The 20,807-nt window shown below is 37.3% G+C and overlaps 2 protein-coding genes across 3 annotated transcripts in view; one reads left to right on the top strand and one right to left on the bottom strand.

Moving 5' to 3' along the window:
* Window positions 1–101: 101 nt before the first annotated feature.
* cdc40 (cell division cycle 40 homolog (S. cerevisiae)) lies at window positions 102–13,918 on the bottom strand. The gene is made up of 15 exons (XM_065256448.2): window positions 13,708–13,918; window positions 13,244–13,330; window positions 12,997–13,126; window positions 12,813–12,902; window positions 12,549–12,688; window positions 12,216–12,312; window positions 11,880–12,019; window positions 8,739–8,813; window positions 7,178–7,223; window positions 5,135–5,236; window positions 3,942–4,057; window positions 3,725–3,858; window positions 3,387–3,463; window positions 3,156–3,300; window positions 102–611 (listed from the first exon to the last, which is right to left on the bottom strand). The coding sequence occupies exons 1-15, from the start codon at window positions 13,888–13,890 to the stop codon at window positions 434–436; spliced, it is 1,740 nt and encodes a 579-aa protein (XP_065112520.1). The 5' UTR covers window positions 13,891–13,918; the 3' UTR covers window positions 102–433.
* Window positions 13,919–14,861: 943 nt separating this feature from the next.
* wasf1 (WASP family member 1) overlaps window positions 14,862–20,807 on the top strand; it is a 56,950-nt gene continuing 51,004 nt past the window's right edge. The window contains exon 1 of one of the 2 annotated variants that reach the window (XM_065256451.1): window positions 14,862–15,212. The gene's annotated coding sequence lies outside the window, so the exon portion shown is untranslated. The remainder of the gene's footprint in view (window positions 15,213–20,807) is intronic. The other variant, XM_065256450.1, reaches the window with a different exon arrangement.

Below are 20,807 nucleotides of genomic sequence, written 5' to 3'. Positions count from 1 at the left end.
AATTTGCCCTTGTGCTCAAACCTCATTCAGATTTATTTATTCACATAAAACACAAGAACAAAATGTTATTAACTTTTGGGTGAACTTTCCCTTTTACGGTCATGGCTTACAACACTTGTGTCGTCATTATAAAATACTAAAATTTAAATGCTGAGAAAAAAGGGCTTTGCTTAAACAACAGACATTTATTCATCATCAAAAAGAGAGAAAAATCTGACACAGTGAAGATGCCAAGCATAACATTTTCAACAATTATAAAACAAAACATGATAAAACCACCTGCATCTGATGCTAGTTCTCCGCTGTCTTTATGTTCTCGGGACTGGATACCAGCCCAATAAATCTCATCAACACCACAGCCTGAACTGCGTCTCAGGATGAAAGGAAAAATTAAAAATAGGAGACGGATCCTGATCTATTTCTCCGTATCTGTTTAGTCCCAGAGTTTGATCTGACCGTCCCAACCGCATGTGATGACCTTCGAGGTCTCGTGGGGATGCCAAAGCGCACTGATGCAAACTTTATCATGAGCTTTGATCCGATGGTACAACTTGGTGGTTTTCCAATCCCAGATATTCAGCTTCCCATCTGCATCACCAGATACAACATAACTGTGGAAAAACACACAGAGAGAGAGAGAACGAGTTATAGATTAACAGAAATATGGATTAAACTCAATTCAACATGATGAAAATTCATCCCAAGAAAATGTTTATGGTGTTTGTTTATTAAAAACTCACTTCTAGCAATGTCAATGTGTTTTGTTCACAAAAGATCTGCATGCAAAGTTTTTGCTCAAAAAAATGGTTTTCTGCACAGATTCTGATCAAACTTTCATCTCTCACAGTAAGAGTGATGTTTGCCTTAACCTGGATATGTCTGTTTTTAGATGTGTGTTATATTTAAAGTCTCTAAGCAGACCCTGTGGGTCCTGGTGGTGTAAATGCAGAAATGTGCTCAGGTATGCAGTCCTTAGTGAACCACATCAAGACTCAACATGAAATAAAATCAACCTTAAAGAAGTACTTTCTTTAAAAAATTTATATATTTACACACCCCCATGTCATCCAAGATGTTTATGTCTTTCTTTGTTCAGTCGAGAAAAAATTCAGTTTTTTTGAGGAGAACATTTCAGGATTTTTCTTGATTTAATAAACTTTATTGGACCCCAACAGTTTACAGTTTCAATGCAGTTTAAAGGGCTCTAAACAATCCCAAATTAGGCATATTATCTAGCAAAATTATATTAAATAAAAATAAAAAATCTGCACTTTTAAACCACAACTTCTCGTCTTGCATTAGCCTTGTGATGCGCAAGCGCGACCTGACATAATTGCGTAATGCCATAGAAAGGTCACGTGCTACATGTGAAATGCGCACTTGCAGACCATTTTAAACAAAAAAAGACACAAAGACATTAATTTGTATCATTCCACATACAACAACGTCGCAGCGGTCCTCTTTCTCCACATTTGTAAACACTGGGGCGGTAGTTTTTCATACATCATGCGTGACCTTTTGACATGATTTCGTAATATATAAGATCACACTACACTGAAAATGAGGATGGTTTTGCTAGATAAGACCCTTATGCATCATTTGGGATCGTTTAGATCCTTTGAAGCTGGATTGAAAATGTGATGAAAATCCTGAGATGTTTTCCTCAAAAAACTTAATTTCTTTTCGACTGAACAAAGAAAAACATAAACATCTTGAATGGGGGCAAGTTGTCTGAATTTGTGGAATGTGGAATATTCCATTAATATTCATCTTTACTTTTATTGTGCATGATTTATTAGTGCATGTCATTATAAAGAATATAAAAAATAATTATCATAATATTTGGTAACGATTTAATTGACATTAGAGGTTACTATTAAGTTGCTTTTTATATGTTTTGATTTATTTATGCATTATATTTATTTTTTGTATATTTTTATTTCATATGTATATGAATTTCAGTACAAACCCCAAATCCAATAAAGTTGGGACACTGTGTGAAATCAGAATGCAATTTTCAAATCTCCTAAACCCACAATCGAACATAAAACACATGTGTGACCCATGCAGGCATATGAGTTGGAATGAGCAAATTTTAATTGGAATCGGACAAAAAAAAAGACATTTCTACACCTGCATGAAGTTGACAGAGTCAGCAAAGGCAATTTTGATAAAAATCACGAAAATCCCTGCATCCTCTGTGTGAATCTTCTCAAAACCAATATTTTTAAAACTGTAATTCTGTGTATATATCAGCGTCCGTGTGCATGGTTCAGATCCGCCAGTCAGTGCAAGGAAGATTGTTTTTGAGTCTTTTCGCTCTTAACAACTCCTTCAAATACCAAACTGTATCTCTCTGAATAACTCTATAAACATCAAACAAGTCCTGCACTTTATTTTCTAATTCATGCATGTTTTAAATCCGAAACCAAAATGTCAAGACGCGCAAAGTGGATGGACACGCATCATTTGTAGGTTAAGCATTTAAGACGGTACACCTCTCAGAACATTTTTACTTTTTTTCGTCTGTAGCTCAAAATTAGGCAGTGTGCATTTTAACATATTTGGACAGCACAGGTCATACATGTTATTAACTCTTTCCCCGCCAGCGTTTTAAAAAAAGGTATCAGCCAGAACAAGCATTTTTTATGATTTTCACAAAAGTTTAATGCCTTCCAGAAAATTTTCTTTAAAAAAAAAAAAACTTACAATATATCAAATGAAAGAACAGACCCCCTGTTTTAAAAACTAACAAACAAACAAACGTTTTATCCTACCTTCATTTGTTTTATCACCTGTCAAATATGGGTAGGCTTCTTCAAAAATACCAAATTTTGAGCAAAAAGCTGAGATAATTGCATTTTTGGTGGATCTGGCGGATAATAGCGGAAATACAGATTGCTTTGTGGAGCATTGGCAGCGTTTTCTCTTAATTGATGAGTTCAATTGGCAATTTCCCCATCAATGGTGGGGAAAGAGTAAAAAAAAGAAATTACGTAATTTTATTACATTTAAAAAAAAAAAAAAAAAACTTTTCTTGTTGTATCCTCATTATCAAAAGACCTTTAACTGTTGAACAAGAAAAACTGAGCTCTCATTCGGTCTACGTAAGTATTGACCACAATTATACAGATACTGGTTAATGTGATTCATACCTCATGTCAGGAGAGAAGTCCACCTGACAGGCATATCCAGCCACCATGTGACCTTTGAAGACCTTTTTCTTGTTAAGACGGAATCTGTTCTGAGCTCCAAATATCAGGATTTGATTATCCATCGACTGACAAGCCAACCATTTACCTGTGACCAAAAAAACACAGAGTCAGATTCAGTACCAGACAAAACATCAGCATCATCACAAGATAAAGAAAATAAGATAAACGTACCATTAGGTGACAATGTTACAGCCGGCATTGAATGCATACTGGGCTCAGCAATGTATTTGAAGTCCACAGGAATATCCCTGAAAAAAAAAAAACATCAAACCCATTAACATGTTTTTGTACATCTCTGATTTATATGGACTAGTTGTCATACTTAATACAATATAATCAGCTTTAAGTTAATTTCTAAGATAAAACCTTCAAATCTTGACAACAGGAAGCTATTGAATATCACCAAACATCTCTGTTGCTATGAGTTCTTGTCTCATGAACAACTATTGGAGTTTGACATATAAACACATCTCTAGATGTTGTAATAAATGTGATAAAGTCTGACTCACCATTCCCACACACGCAGACTTTTATCATCAGACGTACTGACAAACCGACGGTTTTCATCCACAAAGGTGATTGTGTTTACCGCGCCCAGATGTCTGTCATATTCCTGAACAACTTCCTCTGTGCGGATGTCCCACTGTACAACAACAACATCATCCAAACATGAATCTTGAGCGTTTAATATCAGCTTATATAATGACACACACAGCTCTCCATTACCTGCACAATCTTTTTGTCGGACATCCCGGCGACGAACAGGTTTTGTTTGTCCTCATCTGGGTTAAACTTCACGCAGTAGGGAACTTTTCGGTTTGTGAAGCGCGAGATGCACTTACCTAAAACCAACAAATTGAGTTTTTAAAGGACTTCAGCGAACAAATTGACTATTGACTTTTGTAAAACACATTTCTGTTGTCATTAAGATCTGCTCTACAGGATCTCAAAGCTTTAAGTTTTTTTGAGGTTCAATTTCAGACGTTAAATGTTAAAAACATCACCTCATGTTGCCTTGACAAACAACAGATTTGAGAAAAGTTTACAGGTCCAAACCAATGCAGATTGTTTAAATAATATTAATGAGAAGCTAAAGAGGACATTTTACAAAACTTTTTTAAGATGATAAATAAATCTTTAGTGTCTCCAGAGTACATATGTGAAGTTTAAGCTTAAAATGTCATATAGATCATTTATTATAGCATTTTAAATGCAATTGAGTGAATCTTTCTATTAAATGGAAGTGCTGTGGTTGTATAGTGCAGATTAAGGGGCAGTATTAACCCCTTCTGACATCACAAGGGGAGCCAAATTTCAATGACTTTTCACATGCTTGTAAAGAAAGGTTTACCAAAACTAAGTAACTGGGTTGATCTTTTTCACATTTTGTAGATTAATAATAGCATTGCAGATCCAATTATAGCACTTAAACATGGAAAAAGTCAGATTTTCATGATATGTCCCCTTTAAGCTGTGATAACCTTGAACTACCCAAATGTGTGATGGCTCCCCCTCCTGGTGGAGAAAAGAGTAAGACCACAGTACCCACCGTTTTCTTTTCCATACAATACTTTTCCAGATCTAGAAATTACTAAAAATCTAAATCCATACTTTTTAAAAATGCGTAGGAACCCTGACTATTTACAAAATTTAAATCAGCATTTACAAAATTTAAACTCATTTCTAAAATCTGATTTTAAAGCACTTTTGTGGTTTGGTTTTAAAGGGTAAAAATCAGCATGTGGTTGTCTTCTGTTCACACTTACAACAACTAAACTGATCTAAAACTAGCAAAACTAACAAAAATATACCGCTGGATAAATGTGACAATTTGATTAAAAAAAAAACTTTTCTTCTCAAATTCATAAAAATCTTTGCAGCCCAGGTCATCTCTTGATGTGTTTGTGTATTATCCTCACCCGTCTCTGTATCCCAGAGTTTGAGATATCTGTCATAGGCGGCGCTGAGGAACTGTGTGCCGGTGTTATTGAAACACACATCTCGCACGGCTTTACTGTGACCTGAGCAGACAGAAGACATGCTTTTATTATTTATCCAGAACACATTTAATATTCAATCCATTAGGATTTACAACAACTGATGAAGAACGCATTTATACTGCATTCCTGTGAATCGTAGGCATTCAAATGAGTCTACATCAAATACAAAAAGCCTACGGTGGCGTCCAGGTAGGCAGATCATTTAGTTTCCAGAGAAAGGCAGAAGGTCGGCAAAAGAAAAGCAGAGCAGATAAATGAAAATATAAAGAGACGGGCAACAAAGTTCCGTTTTTTCCTATAGTGTGTATCAATGATGGATGACTTCCACAATTCAATGTTTATCACTGGACTCGAGGTCAAACCTTCCTATCGGTCTGAAAACTGTAGTCATGGCGATGTCAGGAACCCATGGAGACGAGAGACGGCACTTGTTAATGATGCCTCGGCTCGGCAAGATGATCGCGACCTTCAATCGGTCTAAAGACCTTAGATGTCAATCAGTAATCCTTTATAAATATTTGAATGTTAAATGAGAATACGCCCTAACGTCCTTGCAATATTATTAAAGATTTCCAGCACCAAAACTATCATTTAATGACCTCTTTAACAAAAAAGTCATAACATAAAGTGTCATTTTATTATAGCATCTTTAAAATAAATAAAGCAATGAGATATAGCACAACAGTAACATTTTTCCTGTTTATTTTCTCCCACACCTTAGTTAACTTCAAATTCAAGGACTTTTCAAGGACTTTCCAGCTCCAATACCCTCAAATTTAAGGTTTAAATGTGGGGACACATTTCAAGTGAGAGCAAGGTTACATTGTGTTACCTTTTAAGATACATTGTTACAGTTCCCTTTCGAGGGAACTCGCGCTGCGTCACTGCGGTGATACTTTGGGGACGCCTCCAGGAGTAAGTGCGTCTGAATGTGTATATCAAATTCAACCAATGGTGAGGCTTAATGACAAAGACACGGTGACGCGAGAACCAGGAAGTATATCGCTATCTGAAATATTGCCAAAGACGGCTTTACAGGGACGCAGGATGTATGGCAAGGGAGACGCAGCGTCTCGTTCCCTTCTCAGGGAACAACAGTTACATACGTAACCCGAGACGTTTTTATGCGTCAAACACAACTATGCAAAAAAGCATTTTGGTATGCTTTTTTCAGAAAACTTCTTGCATTAAATAAACTCAATCACTTTTAAATGACCTGTATGTATGTATATTTTCAAAAACTTCCCAGGGCCTTGAATTTTCCCCCAGATTCACAAACTTTCAAGAATTTCAAGGACCCGTGGGAACCCTGTCCATAGGAAAATATTATATTAAGGGTGTGAATCGTCACTGTTCTAACGTTTCGGTTGAATTATTTTGTCAATGATTCGATTACTATTGTTATGCCAGCAATTCGTTTACAATTATTATGTTGCCGATTCAATCCGATATATTGATGCATTGCTCCACAGGCAAGTCTATTTTCCTCCAACTTTTACAGTCGCGACTCTTTCGAGAGAGAAAGACGCGCACATGCACTGCTTTTTAAATAAAATTATTTGTTTTTATGCAGCAGAAATCGTTCACATTAGCATCACAATTCATCGTAAAAATTATTATTGAACAGCCCTATATTATATTGTGTTTAAATACTGAATAACAACTTCTAAGCTGTGACCTAAAATAAATCAAAATCAGTCCAGTGGAAAAATGGCACTGTTGCTATGACCTTCCCTTCAAACACCTAACAAACATCAATATAATTCAGCTCACATCTTTAGCCGAGCGATGGCTCTGATAGACCTTGATAAGCAAAGTGAGATGATGACAGAGCTGACAGGGATCTCATTATTCAGATCATCCATCACATGTGTTTTAAAATCATAGCATACAGAACGAGTCATTAAACACGGATGAAATTTCTTTTCAGATCTGTACTGAGCTAAAAACAGAAACACTTACCGATAAACGTCCGCACGCATCTTCTTTCATTATAAACCTCCCACAACTGCAAGAGAAGACAAAACATTCAGACACACGACCTTTTAAAAGCAGTTTTCTTTTTACATTACATGTATGCTTTATCCAAAGCGACTTATACAGTGCATTACAAGCTATATATTTTTATCAGTATTTGTGATTGATCCCATGACTTTTTGTGCCGCAAACACAATGCTTTAGCACTGAAGCATTTTAATTAAATGCAGTATCTTGCAGTGTGACATTTAATAAAAAAATAAAAAAATTTAATAATGTGTTAGTCGTCTACATTCGACTTTAAACGACCAATGCCTCAAGACAAAACACGCAGTCACGAGAGATGCAAGAACCAACTTATATTAATGATTGCTTAAATACGCTAAAAATAGTATTCTTTCACAAACTTATATTTTCGCTTCACAAGACATTTTTGTAAAAACCCACTGGGGTCACAAGGATTGCATTTATGATGGATACCCTTTTTGCATGAAATTTTTGCATTACAATTCTAGAAGAAGCCAGGATGTTAAAATAATTAAACTAGAGCTGCAACTTACGATTATTTTCATAATCCATTTATCGGGCGACTATTTTTCAGATTAATCGACTAATTGGATAAAGTATTATAGCTAAATAAGGCACTAAATTAGGGTATTCACGTGTAGAAGTGTACTTTTAAAAGTGCAAAAGCCACACACTACTACAGAATTTTACTAATATATTTTTGATTTAGATATTTTAAGCCTTAAATAAAAAAAAAGTTTGTGCAGCTTTTAAGTAGTAAAACATCTTTAAATGTCAAAATATCAATTAACAAAATGAATTGAGTCTTCAGGGATGTGCTGAGAATTTGGCCACAGATTAATAAACTAATTTTAATCTTCAGATTTAGACCTTGATGAATATTAAGATTATTTGTTATTAACAAAATAAATAAGCCATTATAATATGAAAGTGGTCTTATACATGCGTTGTTACTGTAATAAAAACCTGGATTCATTACTATTTTCATGAAAACCCGACAACAATTAAATAAATACAAAGTCATTTATATTAAAAGGAAAAAAAAATATTAAACAGCGTTCAACTTGCTTCCGTGCTTTTAACCACGAATTGACAACAAATGTCATAATAGACTTTTATCAATTTTATCGATTAGTTGTTGCGGCTCTAAATTATACTCTGATTGTGTTCGGCTGAACAGGACACTGCACTACAACCAATTACACAAAGACTTTATAAATGTAGTAAATGGTGCTTTTGATTTGAAGCAAAAAAAGTCCATCTATCCTTCACAGAAGTCATCCACACGGCTCCAGGTGGTTAATAAATCATTGTGATTTTGTTAGATAAAATCTATATTTGAAACGTTACAAACTAAAATAACACATGCAAGAGAGTGTGATTCCAGCGAATGAATCAAGTAAATCACAGGGTAACTTTATTTTTTGGCTGAACTCTCCCTATAACACACTATTCACTTCTATCTGCACATTACATAATATGAGTAACTCGCTGACTGTGTCTTGAAAAACAATCTTACCTTGATTTTACAGTCCATGGAGCAGGACAGCAGCAGATGACCGGAGAAGGGGAACAAACGAATGGCACTGACACCCTAAAGACAAAAAACACACACACATTCAATGTCTCTGCTACACATGACTGAAAATACAGCAGTTTGACTGCACAAAAACAAAGATCGGACCTAAGAAACAGCCACAGTTATTCTCAGTATGTCAGTATGAGGTTGAGCTATGAAAACTGTCTAAGATTTCACAATGCTGTGTGTGTGCGCATACTCCTCTGCCCACAGCAGGAACACAAACAGTGAATACTAATGCCACAAGAGCAAAAATAGACAGAACACAACAAAAAACATCCCATCCCAATTAAACAGAATATACAAAATTGAAATAAATACATGAATTATAAAGAAATATAATTTATAGCAGAGATGCACCAATATGAAATATTTCCACCGATTATTCTGATATCTGACGATACCGATAGTTTGGTGGTAAAGTTAATTCGCATTAACTAAATACTAAACATAATTTTTTTATAATATGCATTTATATAATGACCATTAATATTAAACTAGTAATGTTTCTTTACATTTTCTATACACAGAGCTCAAATTCATTGCATTTGATTGACATGATATATCGGCCATGACTATCGGCTAGAGGTCGACCGATTTATCGGCCGGCCGATTTTTGGCATATTTAAAAAAATCAGCTTTGGCCGATTTTGCTGCAAAATTAGGCCAATTAATAGGCAGGCGCATCTGCGGGCACCTAAGCGTTGTTGTAGAACTCGTGACGCTGCCTCTTGCTGCAAGCAGATCGCTTCCGTCCCGTGTGTGTGCAGCCATGCCTTTGTTCACAAACAGCTTTAGTAAACGATGGCGAGATTGCGCGAATTAAGCAGCCAGTACAACAGCACGATGGGCTTATACTACCGTGCAAATACTAGGCTCATTTCATGTGATTAATGAGTGATGATGAGTTTTGTTTGCGTGACAGAGAGAGCAGAGCCACGCGCGCACGCTTTCTGTTTAAACTGTCTCCCTGCTTTTATTCCTCAAAACAAAACTGACTCGATGGCGAAAGGTCTGAAGACCAAATCATATCCACCGAGGAAATGTTTTTCGTGTTGTTACAGTAACACTTTGTTTACAGTTTTGCGCTGCTCAGCCTGGATTACAACACAGCTTGTCCGATTCGCGAACTGACTCCTTTGAACGGATTCGTTTGAATGAACGGTTGAAACAACAGATCTGTCCCAACACTAAACTCACAAGACGTCACTGTCAGCACAATCAGTCACTTATAGCGCCTCAGAAATGAGAATGTAAATGTGTTTAGAAAGATTTGCCCTAAATAATCTCAACTAAAAAACATAGACATTCAACTTTACGATGAATAAATAATTTATCAGGTCTACCAAATAAGGATTTTATCCTACAAAGCAATAAAAGTCATGGTAAAAAACTGATCAAAGATGATGACAGCAGAGTGTCAGGTAATATCTGTGTCTGATAAATGCATGGTGCAGAGGAGGTTGTAAAACTCTTCAGAAAGACCAGTCATAATTTTTTTAAATACTTTGACTTAAATAGTGACATTTTTACATTTAAAATATCTGCTAATGATGAGAACATTTTGATTATTATGTACATATAGAAAATCGGCCAAACATATCGGCCATCGGCTGCCCTGATTTCTAAAAATCGGCATCGGCCAGAGAAAAAGCCATATCGGTTGACCTCTACTATCCGCTGTTTTTAAACAATCTGTCAATAGCGTAAAAAAATGCTTTTATCGTTCATTACCGATATATCGGTGGATCTCTTATTTGTACAGAATAAATTATATAAATCGTATTATACAACAACATACTAAAAAAATTCAGAGCATCAGTAGCAGCTCCGTTAAAGATTCGCGCAAAACATTTGCACTACTTTGCATTGTTTTCTAAACTGCTGTCACATGACTAAAACATTATTTTGATCGTCTCGCGATAAGTCATTCCAAAAATCACGCCGACGGGTGTGTTCGACTTCATACCCCAAAAATACAGAAAGAGCGACTCGAAAGCATACAGAGTAACCGACTAACGAATCGCTCCTCTGCATTTTGATGTAAGGCGCTAGTCGGGTTCTTGTGACGCCGAGCACACCTCTGTCTTGTCCTCCAAATATAACATACTGCACCATATTTTATTTTTACGCACGTCTGGTGCAGTGGCGGCCGGTGACTTTGAAGTTCATCACAACATGTATTTAGCCCGTCACATGTGCGGTTCATCATTTCAAAATGTGTGTTCAGCGCGTCATGTGAACCATGTACATAATGCATCTTGTCAAAATAAGTGCCTGCTGCACACGCATCTAAAGGGTTTATGATAAAAGTGACGCTCACGTTTGCCAGATACTCGCTTAAAGGCGTTCTAAGCGAATCTGCGAGACGCTAGTTTTTGTTGACGTTTGAATTATTTTCAAACAGACGGAGCGTAGCTAACTCCTCTCCCTCCCTTCCGTGCTTTCATGAACGCGTCCAATGGTCTAACCCCCACCCCAAATCCTTCTTGTCGTTTATTGGTTAGAATACTTTGTTATGGTTTCTGTTTGTAGGTTTGGCCACTGTGTTGTTATTGCCGTTTGTGAAGTCTGGGCTGTCTACAGAGATCGCGTTTTTTTACAGTTTGATCAGCGGACAGGCAGCAAGCAGATAGTAAGGAGATGTTTGCTGTATGTAACAAAAAATGTTTTATGGTCTAAAACGCGTCAATTCGCTTAGAGCACCTTTAATCTTGTGTGTAATTAGAGTTTAGTGTTAAGTGACTGTCTTGCGAGTATTTTGTGAAAGTGAGCGTCTCTTTTATCATAAACCGTTTAGACGTGTGTGCAGCAGGCACGCATTTTGACAACATGCAATGTGGAATACAGAGCAACACACGACACTCCGAACCTATATTTAAAATTTTCAAAAGAGAAAACTCGGAAGAGAAGTCACCAGTCGCCACTGGTAAGGTGACCTGTAAATGTAATTTCCAGTTTTGGCCTGAAAAACCACCTCACCCGAGCGTAAAAGCTTTTTTGTGATATATGGGAGCTTATGTGACTTTGCTGTGGGTGCATTTTCAATATGTGCAATTTGAAGGGTAAAGGTTTGCTCACCTTGGTGTGTCCGGTCCAAACGTGCAGCTGTTTCTTGGGTAAGTAGCATTTGTCTGGAATATCTGGCGAGCGCAGGTTGACCCCCACATCCTGAGGAATGTGCAGATAGGAGCGACCTTGATAGTCATATGCATCTTTAACTGAAAAGAGAGAGACGGAGAGAGGCAGGTTTAAGAGATTATACAAATATGACTGAACGTTCCTCTGTTCAGTAACTCTTCTCGTAAGGACCACATGTGTTTAGACATCTGAATGATGCTGGTCACAATATATGTCAGTAGAACTGTCTGTGTTGTTCAAGTAGAGAGACGTCATAATGACATCACATTGTCTTACTGTGCAGGATGGTCTTCTCCTCGGCTGGAGCCTCCTCCTCATTTTTCCCTCTCTTCTGTCGTTTCGCTGTGATCTCATCCAGCTCCTTCTGCTCCTCCTGTTGGACAACATCAATCCAGGTTATGAAATCAATCCGCTAAGATTTCCATCACTAGCTGAAGGCATTCTCACACCTTCACAACAGCATGGAAAACTCTAGGAAGCCAAGTCACAACTTTGATAACAGCTACGGAGATTACAAATGTGACCAGAAAGATTTTATCATTCATAAAGCATTTACATATCAATCCTTCTGAATATTACACCAAATTTTTAGCGTGTATAGTATCTCACCTCAGAGGGTTTGGCCACATCTTTCTCATCCTGGTATTTGGCCCAGGGTCCCAGAAAGCTTTCAATCTCTGCAGCCTCTCCCCCTTTCACCTTCTTCCTCTTTTCAGATTTTTTTGCTCCCGACTCAAAAACAGTCAGCCCTAGTGGAGGGAAATTGATTGTGAAACGGATACATTTTAATTTTGTTTAATTTCCCTTTCACACCATAACAGTGATGAATAGTAAAGCCAAACATTTATAAGCTGCGAGATGCTCAATAATCACCTTTATTTTTCTCAGCCTCTTCTGTCGCTCCAATGTAAGTGTTGGATGAGATCTGACTGCTGCTGTCCACGGACGGATCCAAAGCATAACCTGCATAACACAAACACAACAAATATCTTGAAAATGAAATTCAGTCTATACAACATGATCTGTCATACAAACACGAGTCACATTTCTTTCTCACCGAATGTAGAAAACGTTCTCCTCTGCTGTTCAAACATGAAGTCATTGACGTGGGCCGGTTCAGCGAAACCAGACAGCATGTTTCGCGGCGCAGCCATCTGCTGGGTCCTGAATGGGTTGACTGGTCCAAACTGAGATAAGAAATGTCATTACTGATAGATGAAACGTATATTTGGGTGTCTCGGTCTGTATGTCTGGCCTGTCTATCGGTTTAATGTCTAGCTCTTGGGCTGTCTTGCATGTCTTACCTCTGGAGCAAACATGGTTTCAAATTTAGGATTGTAAGTGACTTCTTTGAGCGCTGGATCAAGATGCACCCCTGTCTCAACATCTTCCTGAAAAAGACAAACACATAAAATACTTAAAATAAAACCATGACATCAAATAAAACAAAAGAACCACTCATAAATCACATTATCTGGTTATTATCTTTACAGATATCCAATATCCTTCAGAGTAAAGGTATAATCATTTTGTAATTTAACTCATTGCATATTTTAACACATTAACAGCCTGCATTTCCTAAGTCACTGCTTGTTGCATAACGACACAGCACCCATCTAGCATCTTTAATGTCAAAAACGTAACTTATCACTGGTATTTTGAAAACTTTAAAGTACTTATGATTCCCAAACTGCTGCTATCTAGAAATGCAACACACTAGGTTTTCAAACCACAGCCATTTACTTTATGTGGCGCGTTACATTTGTACCTTCACAGCTACTTCAGGCGCTGAATTTAGGACCGCTAAAGTTGTGATGCTGCTGGATTTTACAGGCTGAAGGTGCGCGATCGCATCTGGATCCACTTTCTGCGGTTCGGTACCAGATTCGGACTCATTTTCTGAATCTGAGTCGCTGCCGTAAGAAACGAGGGAACTCGCCGTCGCCGCCATGTTGAATGTTATGGCTCCTTCGTCACCAGATCCTTAATAGTCTATAGAACTGAAATACAAAATTTAATTTCCAACATTCATTTTATGACACATGTTTAAGCTTTATATTGATAACATCTAAATTGTTATTTTTATATCTCTTAGTTGCTATAAAGACGCAGTTATTTAAATATAGCAACTAAATGTTTTTATTTATCTTTTAGGACCTACTTAAGATAAGCGACTTGTCCGACTTCATGCGGCGCCTCCAGACCGACAGCCGGATGACTTCAAAGTTTCGCGAGAGCGATTTAAAAGCAAACTCCTCGTATGATTTCGCAAAACGTTCTCGCGGTACTTTGACGTTTTTGGTTGTCGATTCTTGTGGCGCTGCATGAAGTCGAAAAGCCGATTGCCTTTAAAGCGCGCACGTGGCGACATGTACGCGCATTATGTTATGTGACACATTAGTTATTATTTATTTCACTAAACATATAGCTAAAGACTTTATTTGACTGTTTTGGTGACTTAAACCACATACTCTCTCTTTAAACTTTCGACCTCTATATAAACGTCAGCCAAAAGTGACGTCAGTTCTTTGTACCCTGTTGCATCAATATTATATAATTATTTTCCGTATATGTTTGTCCTATTCTACAAAATACAGCACATATGTACACTGTAGGTATGTATACACATACGACTAGTTGTACTAGTTTGCAATTTCTTTACAAACTAGTTTTAAGGTCACAGAATATTTGTCCCTTAGTAGAATCATTTTATGTGTAGTATTCCTAAAACATCACATACAGTAGTGCCTTTAAGATATTTGATGATGAGTAATTCCTGTATGCAGAGATTTGGTGTAAGGGCGTGGTTTGAGAGCAATATTGACCAATTAGGTCAGGGATCCCGCTTTGGGCGGGTCGCAGCGTTGCAGCGGCTTCTGGGCTCCAACAATAGAAAGCGGGACGTACCATCTGCAACCAAAAGGGGTGGAGCCACAAACACTGACATCCAGTATCGTTTCTCCACACGAAAACAACAGAGTCTTGTCATTCATGCGTTGATTTGTTTTATTTTGCATTACAGGCAGCCGTGAAAGGGATTAAAGCGGTGCGTTTTTACTTACAAAGTGCTGATTTTTCACAGCGGATCCCTTTTCCAGCGGAGACGGTGCGGTTGTCCGGCGGTGGTCTCTTTAACGGGATTCACACCAGCTGTATTCAGTACTGTATTTGAGAAAGGAACCTTGCACAACTGTACACTGAAGAATTTTAAAGGAATGAACCGCATTCTCGGGAAAATCATGGAAAAATAAGAGTGAATTACATTTTGTTCAGGTATGGTGTTTTATGTTTGCTTGTTTTGAAGTATGCGCTTACTTGTCACTTATTGGATTTGACATCAGTTCCTTGCTGTTAAAAAAAAGAGAAATTCACGATGCAGCTTTGCATGGGAATGAAGTGAGAAGAATTTTCCTTTACTATTTTGTGCATTTATTTTTTTCTGGTTGATGCATTGGTCACGTAAACGAATACTGCCTGGCCATTCAGGACTGAATGACAGGTGTGGGTTGAATTATGTATGTGTGCGAAACAACTCGCATAATGCAGTCGGATCTATCCTGAATACATGATAGTTGATGTAACTGCATATTTTAGAGATATATTATGATATGCTTTCGAAACATGAAATTAGGCAAGCAATTCACTGCACTTGGGAGGATGTATCTGAGATTGATGCATTCAAGGGGGAATGGGTCTTTCACATCTGTACGGCACAGGGCAAACTATCACACCAAAATGCAATGCAGTTTCAGTGCCGCCTTAAACAACGTGTACTCCAAATTAATGTAGGCATTGCAAATATTTCCTTGTGTTTGTTACTATGTGTTTTACTACATGGATGTTTTGCTAGATAGTAGATTTTATGTAAATGCCTCTAGACTGGAGTGCAGTTTGTGCATGCAGGGGGAAGGGCAGCACACACTGCGAGACTCGCTTTGTGAAACCTGAGACTTCTGAAGGCACAAAGCATCTCCATCGCTTCTCTGATCATTAACGTTTTATTCGTGATGAATAAAATAATGGCTTATTTTAGTATGCAAGCATACTTGTTTTCGATCTCGTGCACTGCCATTTTCAGTTTTCGCTCTTTCTGTGGCGAATGAGGTCCGATATGTGATATCTGAGAAGACATGATTCATTTTAATGAGTCGGTTCGTTCGAAAGCTTCCGTTCACAGAAGTTGTTCTCAAGGATGCGTTTAACAGTAACATTAGGTTGTTGTTTGAACTTTAGTATTTAAGTTATAAATGCCGTCATTACTTTGATTATGTTTTTGCTAAATCTATGCCCCTACGATAGGGGTTTACCACAGTTAAAAATATATATATTTTGTAACCACAAAATAACCATGATTTTTATAACCACGGTTTTCAAAAAAAAAAACATAGTTAAACCATGGTTAGTGTAGTAAAACCATGGTTTTGCTGATAATCACACACACAAAAAAAACATGATTACCAATCTTTTAACACAATAAAACCATGGTTAATTTTTTATAAGGATATGATCCTGCTCAAAACAGTTATGTTTAATATTGCTTGTTTATGCTTCTAACATGTCACCAACCCTACAGTTTCTTAAAGAAAGTTCTAGCTCTCGCATGTGATGCATTTCAAAGATTTATAAACAATGATCGAATCGTTTCTCTCGAATCGACTCAAATGAACAATTCGTTCGCGAGTCGATCTTCACTAGTGTATTATGTTGTATTATGACCGCATGCTTTTTACGAGATGAAAACATGACCAAGGCGATAATAAACAATAACACAGGTATTCTATCTATCTATCTATCTATCTATCTATCTATCTATCTATCTATCTATCTATCTATCTATCTATCTATCTATCTATCTATCTATCTATCCATCTATCCATCCATCCATCCATCCATCCATCCATCCATCCATCCATCCATCCATCCATCCATCCATCCATCCATCCATCCATCCATCCATCCATCCATCCATCCATCCACATCCATCCATCCATCCATCTATCTATCTACATTATCTTTTCATAAAGTACACACAATATTCATTGATATACAAAATAACGCAATATTTACCTCATATTTTTCACCATAAACATGAAATGCAATCTAACCCAGCAGGCATATGGCCGACCTTAAATATTGAAATATAGTCAGTTCTTGTTTCAACGTTGAAACAACGTGGATACAACAGTTAATGCTAAATGGTTGCAAAAGGTTAATAGAATGCTTAAAAATCAACGTTGAAAGTTGGTTGAAATAATGTCAGTTGTTTGTTCAACGTTGTTATAATGTTAAAACAGTGGTTAATGCTAAACGCGATATAACAGTGATTCAATTTGCAAAATAAAAAGGTAATTCAACATTGATTCAACCTTGTCCTTAACGTTGGTTTTTAAGCGTTTTATTAACCTTTTGCAACCGTTTAGCATTAACTGTTGTATACACGTTGTTTCAACGTTTATGTCCTTAACGATTTTTGGGCAATGCCAAACAAAGAATTAAATCAAAGTTTTATATCATTATGAATATTTGGTTTATCACTCAGCCCTATTATACAGGTAAACAGAGATGCTGCAGAGATGAAATGGTGGTTGGATGTGTCCTAAACTCACTGTAGATTTCAGCTGTAAGGGCATCTCACACACAAGAGTCTTTGTTCATGCTTTCTGATCAGCCGGGCATCCCACAAAGACCCATCTGTATGTGTAAAACTGGGGGTCAGTGTCTAGTTAATGTCTGTGTGTGTGTTGTTGTCATCAGCCATCTTTGCCAGTGTGTTACAGAGATGTGATGCTTTGACGGATGAAAAGTTGGCAGGTCTTTGAGCGTTCAAAGAGAACGCCGTCCATGAAAATCAGACATACAGGAAAGCGTAAAACTGGAAGTTAAACATGGATGCTATCTTGAGCATAGCAGGTGCCTAAAGATCCCACCCTGTGTCCCTATTCTGTTCTGTAGAAATGGCTAGTTTGTTCAAATCTTTACCTTAGTATGATCAAAAATAATAATGATATATGGGATATGCTTATAGTCATAATCTCAGTCAAAACAGGTTTTGGAGAGACCTGGGAGAGTCATTTAGAATCATTTGAATATTCAAATCTTTACAGCAACACATCAGAAACAACATCTGAACATGTCCATGGAGCTCATAAACGCAAAACTACTTTTTAGGGATACTATCGTACACAGCAGTAACGCTATCGAATCGTCACCTGTTTGTAAGCGAGAGCAGGCAAGAATCCACCCTAACTCTGAGAATGTAACCGGACACCATGCTCGCAACAACCACACCATCATACGCTGGCATTGTTCTCCACCTGTCTTCTGCCACTAAACAAGTACAAACAAATAAATACCTCTGACAAGCCCAACAAACTCTTTTCAATCTCAATTCAAAAGACTGCGTGAACACAAAAGTGTGAGTTATTGTGACAGTATGACAGGTCTGTACTAGGAGCATCACTAAATGACATAAAACAAGGTGATAGTGAAGGAAATTCTGCAAGGGCAGTGAGAGACGCTAAAGGGAGAATTCACTACGACACTGCCGGTGTTTTTTATTTGCACACTGTGTTTGCATTGCTGCACCGCCTGATAGACTAATGCAATTATGCATATCAGGTAACTGAAGCCAGAAAGATAAGAATCTCATAGAGACATGAGTATGGGCTAGCAACCAGCAACAACCATTAGCAATCAATCACGATATCCTGGTACTGTTTTCAGCAGACAAGATCCACTCACATTTCAGCAGACAGATCCACATAAAAAGGGCTGCAAGGTACTAAAAATTATTGAAATATTGCAAAAATTCATATTGCAATCCTGCATGATTTTAATGGTTCATGGTTTAAGCCGATGCAGATCGCAGAGAGACTTGCGAGTAATGGTGCGTTCACACCAGATGCGGAAGAGGCGGCAAGCGCGAGTGATTTTCATGTCAAGTCAATGTAAAGAGCAAATAGACATCCGTGGTAAGCATGAATGGCGCGGATGGTGAAGAACTGAGCAGTGCCGCGTGATCTGCGCGAGTTGAAAAATCAGAAATTTGGCAGAATTTCACGCTGCGTTAACCAATCAGGAGTGACGTGAGTGACGTGATTACAAGAAGTGAGCTGAGGCAGAAAAACAAAACAACAATGCAGAACAATTATCATCGCTACATGAGACATCTTTATACTTTTACAGGAATTAAAAGGATCTTGTTCGGAAGAAAGTGAATGACGAGGTCGAACAATTTGGTAAGTTTACTTAATTTCAGCTATATAAGCCCCTCCTATGATGCAAATTTACACGTAAATGTCTAGAATGACTAGAATTTCACACACGAATGAAGCGCGTAAACTCAAAAAGTTCAAGCATCTAACTACACGCGAATAGCGCATTTTGCCGCCTTTTCTGCGACTAGTGTGACCACACGGTTAACAATGCCTTTTTTCTAGAAAAAAATGTATGCAAGTTAGTTACAAACATTTTAATTTTTAAACATATAATGTAAATTGATTTTACAAATTTGAAGCATTATCGTACAGAATATTGTATACAGCATTTTGTTTGCACGTTAATGAATACCGCATTTATTTTCAATATCAATATATAAACATATTACATTTTTAAATATATTTAATATAATATATTCAATATTTACTATAAAGTATTACACAATATTATATACTGTAAAAAGTTGGATCAACATAAAAAATTACTTTTACAATTTACGTAACACCCAAAAAATTTAGTTTATTCAACTTAAAATTAAAAAAAGTATATTTTTAAGTTAATCCAACTTTTCACTTTTGACAGTGCAGTATACAAAATTATAAATGCATTATACAGGAAATACACAAAATTAGTTGCGACATATCCAAGAAACATCTTATAATAAATACAATTTTCTAAGTGCCCATTTGTCAAATGTTAGCTGGCACAGCAATGGTCTGCTGTTTTATGATACATATGAACTTGAAAGCAACTTGTTTCCCATTCGATTCCCAGACACAAAATATGATAATTGAAGGTAAGCTGGATGAGCTAGAGGTTGGGCGGTGTTGCGACACAGCCTGCGGGCGGTCCGGTCACAGCGACTGGGCTGATATTTAATTACAGCAGGCCATAAATTTACATTTCACAAGCACATAATTTCACTTCCCTCCTCTGCTGCCATCCACTCGAGCCACGACTGACGACAGAACGCTTCTAAATGCATCTGACCCCAATTTTCTTCTGGCCCAAATACTACTAAACTACCTACTGTTTCGATTCCAGAGCCGGTATTTACAGAAAGCGGGTGGGTGTTCAATTATGGTTCGCTAAACTGATTTGCATGCTAGCTGTTTTGCATGGCGGATGGAGGCGTGTAGTGTTCAGTTCTGCCCTGATTCAGATAAGTCACTTGTCGAGTACATCACCAGATTTTTGCAAGAAACTTGTGATTCATCATGGCCCGCCTGTAGCTGCATTTCTATTACAGATTTGCGCAAAACTTTAGGGTTATTTTCTAAATAACTATTGCGAAATGACGGCGTTTCCATTAATTGATTATATACACTAAATGAAGTTTCTCTCGCATTAAGTCATTCCAAACATCACGTCGACTGATGTTGGTAGGTTTACTTATATCACATCCACCGCACTAGGCCTTATTTTTTAACCAGAGGAGACGTAATCCAAACACTAATGCCAAGGAAAGCCCCTTATACTTAGAAGCAGCAACGTATAGGTGTTTCTTGTGGGTAATAGTACATTATTTTAAATCAAAAGAGATGTAGGAGTTTTATCCAAACATAATTGGCAAGGAAAGCCTCTTATACTCGGGAGCAGACATGTATGAGGTTTTTTTCCTGAGGTTTTAGTTCTTACCGCATTATCTTT

Source organism: Paramisgurnus dabryanus, chromosome 12, assembly GCF_030506205.2.
Source record: "Paramisgurnus dabryanus chromosome 12, PD_genome_1.1, whole genome shotgun sequence".
Lineage (NCBI taxonomy): Eukaryota > Metazoa > Chordata > Actinopteri > Cypriniformes > Cobitidae > Paramisgurnus > Paramisgurnus dabryanus.
This window is presented reverse-complemented; position numbering and strand designations above follow the sequence as displayed.